Source organism: Haliotis rubra, unplaced genomic scaffold, assembly GCF_003918875.1.
Source record: "Haliotis rubra isolate DU_JTF1 unplaced genomic scaffold, ASM391887v1 Scf326, whole genome shotgun sequence".
NCBI lineage: Eukaryota > Metazoa > Mollusca > Gastropoda > Lepetellida > Haliotidae > Haliotis > Haliotis rubra.
The window spans coordinates 511088-524774 of NW_025766998.1; the positions used below are offsets into that span (position 1 = coordinate 511088).

General features: G+C 42.6%; 1 protein-coding gene across 1 annotated transcript in view; it reads right to left on the reverse strand.

The window, feature by feature from the left end:
- LOC124283981 (fatty acyl-CoA reductase 1-like) overlaps nt 1-13687 on the reverse strand; it is a 41524-nt gene that overhangs the window by 9372 nt on the left and 18465 nt on the right. The window contains 3 exon segments of the mRNA XM_046720032.1: nt 1708-1780; nt 2175-2256; nt 2259-2349. Of these exon segments, the coding sequence (XP_046575988.1) occupies nt 1708-1780; nt 2175-2256; nt 2259-2349 (246 nt within the window).

Here is a 13687-nt window from a genome sequence, read left to right on the forward strand (position 1 = left end):
TCCTACATCCTTACTTCTTCTATCTCTCCTCCATCCTTTACTTCATCTATCTCTCCTTCCTACTTTACTTCCTCAAACCATCTCTTTTCCTCCACCCCTTACTTCCTCAAACCATCTCTCTTACATCCTTACTTCTTCTATCTCTCCTCCATCCTTTATTTCATCTATCTCTCCTCCCCACTTTACTTCCTCAAACCATCTCTCTTCCTCCACCCCTTACTTCATCCAACCATCTGTCCTACATCCTTACTTCTTCTATCTCTCCTCCATCCTTTACTTCATCTATCTCTCTTCCCTACTTTACTTCCTCAAACCATCTCTCTTCCTCCACCCCTTCCTTCCTCCAACCATCTGTCCTACATCCTCTACTTCTTCTATCTCTCCTCCATCCTTTACTTCATCTATCTCTCTTCCCTACTTTACTTCCCTCAACCATCTCTCTTCCTCCACCCTTGCTTCCTCCAACCATCTGTCCTACAGCCTTACTTCTTCTACCTCCCTTCCATCCTTTACTTCATCTCTCTCCTCCCTACTTTACTTCCTCAAACAATCTCTCTTCCTTCATCCTTTACTTCATCTCTCCTCCCTACTTTACTTCCTCCAACCATCTCTCTTCCTCCACCTCTCTCCTCCTTCCCTTACTTCCTCCAACCATCTCTCCTATATCCTTACTTCTTCTATCCCTCCTTCATCCTTTACTTCATCTATCTCTCCTCCCTACTTTACTACCTCCAACCATCTCTCTTCCTCCTTCCCTTACTTCCTCCAACCATCTCTCCTACATCCTTACTTCTTCTATCTCTCCTCCATCTTTTACTTCATCTATCTCTCCTCCCTACTTTACTTCTTCAAACCATCTCTCTTCCTCCACCCCTTACTTCCTCAAACCATCTCTCTTACATCCTTACTTCCTCAAACCATCTCTCTTACATCCTTACTTCTTCTATCTCTCCTCCATCCTTTACTTCATCTATCTCTCCTCCCTACAATACTACCTCCAACTATCTCTCTTCCTCCTTCCCTTACTTCCTCCATCTGTCCTACATCCTTACTTCTTCTATCTCTCCTCCATCCTTTACTTCATCTATCTCTCCTCCCTACTCTACTTCCTCAAACCATCTCTCTTCCTCCATCCCTTACTTCCTCAAACCATCTCTCTTACATCCTTACTTCTTCTATCTCTCCTCCATCCTTTATTTCATCTATCTCTCCTCCCTACTTTACTTCCTCAAACCATCTCTCTTCCTCAACCCCTTACTTCATCCAACCATCTGTTCTACATCCTTACTTCTTCTATCTCTCCTCCATCCTTTACTTCATCTATCTCTCCTCCCTACTTTACTTCCTCCAACCATCTCTCTTCCTCCACCCCTTACTACCTCCAACCATCTGTCTTACATCCTTACTTCTTCTATCTCTCCTCCATCCTTTATTTCATCTATCTCTCCTCCCTACTTTACGTCCTCCAACCATCTCTCTTCCTCCATCCCTTACTTCCTCCAACCATCTGTCCTACTTTTCTTACTTCCTCCATTCGTCTCTCCTCCCTTCCCTAACTCCTGCATCCATCCCTCACTTCCTCCACTCAACTCCTCCTACGCTGTCCCTTACTTCCTCAATCCACCTCTCCTCTCTCTCACTTCCTTCAACCTTTCCCTCCTCTCTTCCCTCTTCCTCAGTTGTCATGACTGATTCCCCCTCACTCACCTGTAGATGTTTCAGTTTCTTGGCTAGTTCAATCATCTTCCTCACCCCAACCACATTCATCTCTGTGGATAACCTGAGAATGGTACAATAACATTCCTAATCATCAAAACAACTTGAAAACTGTTCACTGTAAATAGTTTACCACCAAATCAGTGATAAGGACAAGAATATCTTCATGAACGATAAGTTACAAACTGTTTTGTACTGCCAGGTCAATTCAACTATTATCATCATCATCATCATCATCATCATCATCATCATCATCACCACCACCACCATAACCATCATTTTACCCATGCTTGTAGTACAAGGCTGGATTGGGTGGTCAGGCTTGCTGACTTGGCTGACACATGTCATCACTGGATTGTCTGGTCCAGACTTGATTATTTACAGATAGCTGGAATATTGCTATGTGCGGCTGTAAAACAACAACCAACCAAGCAACCACCATCATCAATTGCTAATACCTGAGAGGTTCATCGAATCTAACTGTGGCAGCACTGTGGAAGATGATGTCGACATGGTCAACGAGGAGAGCCGTGTCACTAGGGAGAGCCCCACATTAGGGAGGGATATGTCGCCCTGCACTGGGTGGATCTTCTGGTCAAAGTGGGGTAACAACATCCGTAGCTTGTCAAACAACTGCAACAGATAGGATAGGATAATAAAATAGATATTCGTGAAGATAATATGTAGTCAGAAATTCCCAGTGTCCAAAGTAACTGCCTGTGTAAACAAACAATCTGGGGAAAAAAGTGACATTTTTGTATTTTGGTGAGATGGGATGGGTCCTGGTGGATCGAGGACAGGGTGGATGGACGGGATGGGGATGGGATGGTGTGATGTGGGATGGGGATTGGGATCATCAGGGATGGACAGGACGGGATATGGGATGATATGGGGTGGGATGGGGTGTGGTTGGATGGGATTGGTTGGGGTGGATTGAGGACTGATTGGGTGGATGGATGGGATGGGATGATATGGGGCAGGATGGGATGGGATGGGGTGGATTGAGGACTGGATGGATGGAATGGGGATGGGAAGATATGGAGCAGGATGGGATGGGATGGGATGGGGGATGGGATTGATATGGAGTAGGATATGACGGGCTGGGATGGGTGGATGCATGGGATGGGATGATATGGAGCAGGATGAGATGGGCTGGGATGGGGCTGGGATGATATGGGAAGGGATGGGATGATATGGAGCAGGATGGGATGGGCTGGGATGGGTTGGGGTGGATTGAGACTGGGACTGGGTGGGATGGGATGGGATGGGGATGGAGCAGGATGGGGATGATATGGAGCAGGATGGATGGGATGGGTTGGGGTGGATTGAGATGGACTGGGTGGATGGGATGGGATGGGGATGGGATGATATGGAGCAGGATGGGATGGGCTAGGGGTGGATTGAGGATTGGATGGATGGGATAGGATGGGCTGGGTTGCGATGCTATGGGATGGGATGGGGTGGATTGAGGACTGGGTGGATGAATGGGATGATATGGGATGGGGATGAGATGATATGGGGCAGGATGGGATGGGATGGGATTTAGGACTGGGTGGATGGACGAGGTATGTTTTGTGTTCTTGTGTGGTTGTATTGATGGGGTAGGTTGTGGTATGGTGATGAGAGAGCTGGCAGTCTATCTGGCATTACCTATAAATAGAGTCACCTTGAGCTTCAGAATAACTTGAACAGGTGGGCTGGTGCCAAGATGCATTTTTGAGTTTGGGAAAGGGCTAAAATCATGGAGACAGGATGCAAATTTTCAGGGAAAATCTCCGCCCTGACCCCAGTGAATAATAAATGCAACTTGAGCTATGTCCCAATTACAGTCAACATTCATCACTGCACCAACTCTCAGCTCAAGGGGTCAAAGTGCCCCTGGCCTCAAGAGGGACGTGATGTGAACAATTTAGGGGGGGTCAATGTTATCTTTGAACACGATGTCTTGGATAAAGGGTTCACTGCATCAATAACTAATAATTCCCAAGAAGGGCAAGATTGTTTGTAACCATAGTTACTCATCAACTGTATTTCATACGGACGACATTTTAACAATAAGACATTTATCAATAAAATAGTCAACTTCCTAGCTTTACATCACTAGCCATTTCATTCTACTTAATAAAAAAAATGCTAAAATAATTTTAAAAATTGCTAAGAAAATCATCACTTATTTATCTTAACAAACAAAGCTCCTTGTATTGCCTTAACACTAATTATTCCAAATTTGGACATTTCCCAGCATGCATCAGTATAACCTACACAAAGCCTCATCTGTATTCATCAGACCTTTCCCAGAGGTTTATTATAGGCTTTATCACCAGGCCACATCATTCCAGTAATAACTAGCTGCAATTACATGTTAACGGAATACAAATGACTGGCCGACAGAGGCCAGCAATGAATCATGGGTAATCAATATGTCTGACAGTGCCTACACAGGCATGTGGTCTGACCTGACACATGCAAATATATGTTAATACAGGCAGTGGGAGGCACATGGCAAATTGGGGAATGACCTGTCACCCCTAATTGGGAAATGGAACAATCCAAAACGTGTCACACATTGATGACAGTGTCACGTATGGGAAAGTCTATTCCAGAAAACATGTTGACAGCTTGTAAATCCCAGATTACTGTAACATTGTCTTCTTATAAAAAATAATTTGCAATTTAGTAGGACAAGAGAAAGAGCATCCTTGGTATAAACCAAATGTTAATCATTTCAGTCATGGATCTCCTGAAATCTTATTTTATATCAAGAAGTCATCAAATAGAAAGAAAAACAGATTTTGTGCCCACTAACCCCCTTAATTTTTATACTGTCAGCATATACAAAATAAAAACATTATGGGAATAAAATTCAAGCAACTTTAGCAAAATAATTGAACACAAAATTATGAGGAAAAACATACTTTAAGCCAAAAAGTATTTTCATAATGCCAGCCTATTTGACTTACATGGGTACTTGATACGTCAATACCTGTAAATTACTATTGAACATAGTGTGGTATATAAAGCAATATCACTGAATTGGTACATAACAATGGTAAGTATTGATTACGCCATCTGTAGGCATGATGCACAACCGACTGCAGGCACAGCTGATCACACAACAGCTGCCAGCTGCACAGTCCACGAAATGCTACCAGTAAAGAGGTAGTTACGGTTCCTGCTATTGATACTGTTTACTCTAAGACAGAAATAGTGCCATGGCAATCTATCAGTCCACACTTCTGCCAAACTTTGCGGAGCGGTGGAAGTTTTCTGACTTATCTAGCGTGACTAACCATCAACTAGGTTGTACCAGTATTGAATGGTCATTGATGGAATGGATTTACAGCATAGTCAGCAACATTATAGCTTATCTAATCTATAGTTAGAATTATGCCAGTCATATCAAACTAAAGTTAGCTCTATCTAAACCCTCTTATGTCAAAAGCCATCATCCACATTACAGCTGCGTTACACCTAGTCATGTTACAGGTCTTCTACAGCTAGAGTGAGAGAGAGTACAATGGTGTGGATATATTTAGTGGGACAGCTCCACACAGAGAACCCATGTCAGGAACTGAACTCAATACTGTTGACATTAGCAAACACTGTTATCACCTGGCCAGGAAGGATACACCTAACAATTACTTGTCTTTCCTGTGATAAGGACCCAACAGCTATAGGGCAGTAGGTGTGTTATAATCTTCGTACAATGTACAGCATGCTTGTTTGGGCCCAATGTTTGTTTTACTTCATGTTGGATTTGTAGGTCAAAATAGAATGTGGAATGTTTATTTAAGAATGTTAATGAGTTTCTTGACTGATGTTTCTGGCCGTGATGAAAAACAACACTTGGTTGTAGGTTTGTCGGGAGTGTTAACCGAAACCCATATTTTCTGGTCGTACCCTTCCGCCCGCACACCTATCAAGCTACCTTGACCCTGTTAGTTATTTTCAGCCTGACAGGCCCCCAGTGACATAGTCACGTTGCATGGTGATGTAAGTCCTACATGTATTACAGATACTGGACACACCAGATAACCCACTTTCTGCTGCAGTCGCATTGATTAGCCCACACAGAGTGAAACAACCCCTTCACCTCTAATACCTGTATGACAAGAAACCTCGCTAGACTTGATCCTAAGCCAAATGTTGGCCATTGTGTTCTGTTAAAGGTCAAATCCTTCGGACACATTATTTTTATCACAAAGGTATATTCACAGATACACTGTCTTTTTAGAGCCTGACCTTTTGAGCAAGCTTCTAATAGTGCCCATTCTACTCTTTACTGTATGCTGCTACATTGAGACAGAATATAAAGTTTCTTGTTTAACACTACAATAAATGTTTTTTGCTAAAGAATCCCACAGGGAAACAAGCACGGGTTACTGGGGACCCATTCCACCTAAGAATCCCCAGGAGACACAAGCATAGAGGACTCGGATATAGTCTGCCTAAGAATCCCAAGGAGACACAAGCATAGGGTACACGGGCCTTATTGTGCCAAAGATTCCTAAGGAGACACAGCATAGAGTACATGGGCCTTATTGAGGCCAAAGATTCCAAGGAGACACTGCATAGGGTACATAGGCCTTATTGTGCCAAAGATTCCAAGGAGACACTGCATAGGGTACATGGGCCTTATTGTGCCAAAGATTCCTAAGGAGACAGCATAGAGTACATGGGCCTTATTGAGTCCAAAGATGCCAAAGGAGACACTAGCAAAGAGTACATGAGCCTTACTGTGCCAAAGATTCCAAGGAGACAAACATAGGGTACATGGGCCTTATAGTGCCAAAGATTCCAAGGAGACACTGCATAGGGTACATGGGCCTTATTGTGCCAAAGATTCCAAGGAGACAAACATAGGGTACATTGGCCTTATTGTGCCCAAGATTCCAAGGAGACAAACATAGGGTACATGGGCCTTATTGTGCCAAAGATTCCAAGGAGACAAAGCATAGGGTACATGGGCCTTATTGTGCCAAAGATTCCAAGGAGACACTGCATAGGGTACATGGGCCTTATTGTACAAAAGATTCCTAAGGAGACACCAAGGAGACAAAGATAGGGGTAGGGTACATGGGCCTTATTGTGCCCAAGATTCCAAGGAGACAAACATAGGGTACATGGACCTTATTGTGCCAAAGATTCCAAGGAGACAAAGCATAGGGTACATGGGCCTTATTGTGCCAAAGATTCCAAGGAGACAAACATAGGGTACATGGGCCTTATTGTGCCAAAGATTCCAAGGAGACACTGCATTACAAGGCCAAAGATTCCAAGGAGACACTGCATAGGGTACATGGGCCTTATTGTGCCAAAGATTCCAAGGAGACAAAGCATAGGGTACATGGGCCTTATTGTGCCAAAGATTCCAAGGAGACAAGCATAGGGTACATGGGCCTTATTGTGCCAAAGATTCCAAGGAGACAAACATAGGGTACATGGGCCTTATTGTGCCAAAGATTCCAAGGAGACACTGCATAGGGTACATGGGCCTTATTGTGCCAAAGATTCCAAGGAGACAAACATAGGGTACATGGGCCTTATTGTGCCAAAGATTCCAAGGAGACAAACATAGGGTACATGGGCCTTATTGTGCCAAAGATTCCAAGGAGACACTGCATAGGGTACATGGGCCTTATTGTGCCAAAGATTCCAAGGAGACAAACATAGGGTACATGGGCCTTATTGTGCCAAAGATTCCAAGGAGACACTGCATAGGGTACATGGGCCTTATTGTGCCAAAGATTCCAAGGAGACACTGCATAGGGTACATGGGCCTTATTGTGCCAAAGATTCCAAGGAGACACTGCATAGGGTACATGGGCCTTATTGTGCCAAAGATTCCAAGGAGGAGATATAGGTACATGGGCCTTATAGTGCCAAAGATTCCAAGGAGACATAGGGGGCATGGGCCTTATTGTGCCAAAGATTCCAAGGAGACACTGCATAGGGTACATGGGCCTTATTGTGCCAAAGATTCCAAGGAGACACAGCATAGGGTACATGGGCCTTATTTGTGCCATATAGGGTAAGAGATTTGTGCCAAAGATTCCAAGGAGACAAAGCATAGGGTACATGGGCCTTATTGTGCCAAAGATTCCAAGAGACACACTGCATAGGGTACATGGGCCTTATTGTGCCAAAGATTCCAAGGAGACACTGCATAGGGTACATGGGCCTTATTGTGCCAAAGATTCCAAGGAGACAAACATAGGGTACATGGGCCTTATTGTGCCAAAGATTCCAAGGAGACAAAGCATAGGGTACATGGGCCTTATTGTGCCAAAGATTCCAAGGAGACACTGCATAGGGTACATGGGCCTTATTGTGCCAAAGATTCCAAGGAGACACTGCATAGGGTACATGGGCCTAAAGGTTCCCAAGGAGACACTGCATAGGGTACATGGGCCTTATTGTGCCAAAGATTCCAAGGAGACAAAGCATAGGGTACATGGGCCTTATTGTGCCAAAGATTCCAAGGAGACACTGCATAGGGTACATGGGCCTTATTGTGCCAAAGATTCCAAGGAGACACTGCATAGGGTACATGGGCCTTATTGTGCCAAAGATTCCAAGGAGACAAAGCATAGGGTACATGGGCCTTATTGTGCCAAAGATTCCAAGGAGACACTGCATAGGGTACATGGGCCTTATTGTGCCAAAGATTCCAAGGAGACAAACATAGGGTACATGGGCCTTATTGTGCCAAAGATTCCAAGGGAGACTGAATAGGGTACTTATTGTGCCAAAGATCCAAGGAGAGGGTACATGGGCCTTATTGTGCCAAAGATTCCAAGGAGACCATAGGGTACATGGGCCTTATTGTGCCAAAGATTCCAAGGAGACATAGGAGACACTGCATAGGGTACATGGGCCTTATTGTGCCAAAGATTCCAAGGAGACAAACATAGGGTACATGGGCCTTATTGTGCCAAAGATTCCAAGGAGACAAAGCATAGGGTACAGGCCTTATTGTGCCAAAGACAAGGAGACACTGCATAGGGTACATGGGCCTTATTGTGCCAAAGATTCCAAGGAGACACTGCATAGGGTACATGGGCCTTATTGTGCCAAAGATTCCAAGGAGACAAACATAGGGTACATGGGCCTTATTGTGCCAAAGATTCCAAGGAGACACTGCATAGGGTACATGGGCCTTATTGTGCCAAAGATTCCAAGGAGACAAAGCATAGGGTACATGGGCCTTATTGTGCCAAAGATTCCAAGGAGACACTGAATAGGGTACATGGGCCTTATTGTGCCAAAGATTCCAAGGAGATACTGAATAGGGTACATGGGCCAAAGATTCCCAAGGAGACACTGCATAGGGTACATGGGCCTTATTGTGCCAAAGATTCCAAGGAGACACTGCATAGGGTACATGGACCTTATTGTGCCAAAGATTCCAAGGAGACAAAGCATAGGGTACATGGACCTTATTGTGCCAAAGATTCCAAGGAGACAAACATAGGGTACATGGGCCTTATTGTGCCAAAGATTCCAAGGAGACAAAGCATAGAGTACAGTGGACTTATTCTGCCCAAGAATCCCATAAGACAGGACCTAGTCTGCTCCAGAATCCACATACTATTGGACTCACTTTCACTGAGATTTGCATTCTGACACAAACAGGTGGAACAGTTGTAGAATTTCCACCTGACATTCCAGTGTTGAGTCTGACTCACACCAAGCTGGGTCAGTGTGAACGCTATCCATGGATGAAGCCATCACTACAAACGTGAACAACACCTCACACTGTATCCAACTACATCGAGGGTGAATTCTATTGAGCACAATGAGCAATGGGTGATGACTGACTTATCAGTTGTTCATACAACTTCTCAAACAATATGTAACATACCATCCAAACAAGATCCAACCCCTGATGGCTGTAGTGACATGTTATATGTTTCTATAGTAAGGTTACAATACTTGATACGATGCATGAACACATTCAACTATCAAACAGGATAATGTGAAACCAGCAAAAACATCCACAGATTTCAGCCACTGTTTCATTAAGTTTAGTCTAACGTTTAGTCCCTTAACATATATAATTGTAACAGTAACAAATAAACCCATTTACATTGAAAAAGAGGTGAGGTGAGGTGAGGTGAAATTGGGTTTTACGTCGTGCTTGAGAATATTTCACTCATATGACGACGTGCATGCGTGTGTATGTGTATGTGCGGCTGCTTGTACTAGCCCAGACTTATGCTGGTTTTATAGTGCTAGCCCACTGAGATACCATACCGCAGTGAAGCATGAATACCCCACTCAGACACATTATACTGACTCTGAGCCGACCAGTCCTTGTTGTACCTATTAATGCTGAGCGCCAGACAGGGACCAACAAGTACCATATTTTAACGTCTTTTGGTATGACGCAGTGGGGGATCGATTAAGCTGGGATCAGGAACCAACAAGACCTTCCGTCTTTTCTCCAGGCGGGATCGAACCCGCGACCTTCCGCTCTCCGGGCGGACGCTCTAACCACTACACCACGGAGGCGGTCCATTGAAAAGGAGCCCATGGATGGGAGATTCAGCCAGAATCTGAGGAAATTGACGTGCTTCATTTAGGGCTTTAGCATTGCAGGGAGTATGGGAAATAATGTGGTTCAGGGACAGTGAGACAAACGACATTAAGGTTTGCAATCATTTTTCCAATGAACCTGGATCTCCAAGTGGTTTTGCCCCACATGTTTTTTTGCCCATTTTCTGAGCATGATAGGTGCTTATTATGGTAAGTACGGTAGGTATGTTCTTGTTTTCAGATGTTATCGACTGTACACATACAGGACTTCAGGTAAATATAGTGTATATGACCCCAGTCATGGTCTGATTGCTATAAAATGTTATGTGCCAGTGATGTTCAATGTGTAACTTTGTTCAAAGTGTAATACATTGTATATGTGGACAGACTGTGATGGCTGGTGGTGTGCTATATATAAATCCTTGAACTTACATAACATGCCATATTCACCAGCTACTACAGAAACAAGGGATCAGGCACACAGACACATAGACAGCCAGGTGCAAGGTGTTTACTTCAATACATTCTACAGGCTGCACAAAATATCCTATTACTTTAGCAACTTGTTCTTAATTGTTTGATCAGCATTCTAGAAGTTGGTGACTCAAAAATGAAAATACAACTTTATGGATGACAATTCTCAGTTATATTATTATCGAATCGTCGTTCTATGCAATAAATAAGAAGTTGTCATCCATAAAGTTGCATTTTCATTTTTGACTTGTTCTTATTGTAGTTAAAACACTTATGCACCTTTCTTCAATCAGTCAGGGTTACAGATCCATAGACTTAAATGAAAAAGCCTCAGAAATGTACACATTACTACTCACCAATGCTAAGAAACAACACAACACAACACAACACTATTCCCATTACAAATGTAACTTGATCTTTAGTAACCATGCTTGTCGTAGGAGGTGACTAACAGGATCTGGGGGGCAGGCTCGCTGCCTTGGTTGACACAGGTCATCAGTTCCCAATTGAGCAGATCAATGCTCATGCTGCTGATCACTGGACTGTCAGGTCCAGACTCGCTTATTTACAGACCGCCGCCATATAGCTGGAATATTGCTGAGTGCTGCGTAAAACTAAACTCACTCACTCACTCACTACAAACGTGGCATGTAGGTCAACTCATCCAAGCAAGTTTCAAACAAATTTCACTGCCCACAAACATTATTCCAAACTGTAGCTAAGTGTCAAAGGAGACAGGTTGATATTGACTTATATTTTTAAGAACAACTTTAACCATTGTTAAAAACATAACTTAATAAATAATATGCAAACTTAAAACAACATAATGCCTCGCCTCTGAGTTAAACAAATGCAGGACATATATTATGCTAATTAATGTTAAACTCATCTACTTCATCCTTCAAGAAAAACAGTGCCCTTTGTGAAACTATAAAGGACGTTTCTGTGTTCTTAGGGCCCCACTACAACATGCTTAGCCCCCTACAGGGTAACATGCATAGAAAGTACTAATTGCTATGTTGGTATTTGTAAAGAGTTGGGGCTTTGGCATGACACTAATCTGATTAAATGAGAATAACCTCCCGGTACTAACCGTTAGCACAGTATACAAGTTAATGAGTTTGGAGGTTAATATTTAAAGGCACAATGTCACACATTTTCGACGATGTTTTAGCCTGTATTTTATATATTGGGGGCATATGCACTCACTTTAGCTTCCTGTTGATGCAATTAAAGGCTTCTTATCCCTTACAACTTGTCTGAAATCGATAATTGAAACGTCAAGGCGAACAGCTTCCAAACATGTAGCACTTGCCATATATGAAATGTAAACGATTGCTCAGTACATCGAAAACTGTCGCACGCTGTGTTGTCGGTGTTTGCCGAACTGGTCTCAATCACAAGTTGAGTTATAGGATATTCGTAAAGAGCACTCCAAGGGACATAACTCTATTGGACTCGCTTGAAATAATGTTCGGCCGGTAGAAAGTGTGAGAGTCAATTTAATGCAACGTTGCATTAATTCATTCAATTTTTTAACTTAATATTGTAATCTAAATACGTAATATTTTCGGTAATAAATTACATGGTAGCTTCCCTGAGGGCTGAGAGTTAGTACTATTTAGAGAAATGCATTATGTATTTTTAGAGAAATGTGGCATGACATTGTGCCTTTAAATCAGAAATATTTGAGTCCAGACATTGTCATCCTGAACATCAATAACATGCTGTCAACCAAGTTACTGTTCCATGGCCATTCAATCCAATCAGGCATTTCTTTTGCTGGGAACCAATATTCCTATGGAATCCCAGTACATCCTGAAATACATCGTATTAGCCATGTACAAGGAAGACCTGGGGATACTTCAGAATCAACCCGGGGTGGTGGGGTAGCCTAGTGGTTAAAGTGTTCACTCGTCATGCCGAAGACCTGTGTTCGATTCCCCACATGGATACAATGTGTGAAGCCCATTTCTGATGTCCCCCGCTGTGATATAGTGGAATATTGCTAAAAGTGGCATAAAACCGAATTCACTCACTCACTCAGAATCAACCCTAATTTAAGTTTAAGGCGTCATCCCTTTTTTCAGTGGTACTCACTATTTATGAAGGGTGCACATGAGTGTGAGTGAGTTAAAATTTACAGTCACATCAGCAATATTTCAGCCATATTGTGATTAAAAGAATGCGACTACACGGAAATATTTACCTAATAACCTTACACTAGTTCTCCTATACAGCCATGGAAACAGCTGTGGGTTGAGCTCTTTCATTTTAGTTTTTTTTTTAAACTTGTAAATTGAGTGTATTCAGGACATGAACATTATGTACTTAACGGCTTGCACCTGGTATATTTCTAAACAACAAACCAAAAACCGTGAGTATGACTCACTAATACCCCGACATGACTTCCAACTTCGGCTGAACAACAATTAATCATGATCATTCATGAAAAAAATACAACAGTTTTGTTATAGAGTTGAGGCCCTTGTTAAATACAAAAATACCAGATTGGCCAAGAAATATATCAGTGACATCTTCTACTTTAAAATATAACATAATTAGCCGAATGGTCCCAACATACATTGGTTCTGCAATACAGGATATCCTCTGAATATTCATATCATATTAAACATCATGTAAAGCTTACATAGGACTTACAGCATGTATACAATACAGCTGAGTGCATGTATTTACCTGATTTACATCAGTAATTCAGAGCATGTATTTACCTGATTTACATCAGTAATTCAGTGCATGTATTTACCTGATTTACATCAGTACTTCAGTGCATATATTTACCTGATTTACATCAGTATTTCAGTGCATGTATTTACCTGATTTACATCAGTATTTCAGTGCATGTATTTACCTGATTTACATCAGTACTTCAGAGCATGTCTTTACCTGATTTACATCAGTATTTCAGAGCATGTATTTACCTGATTTACATCAGTAA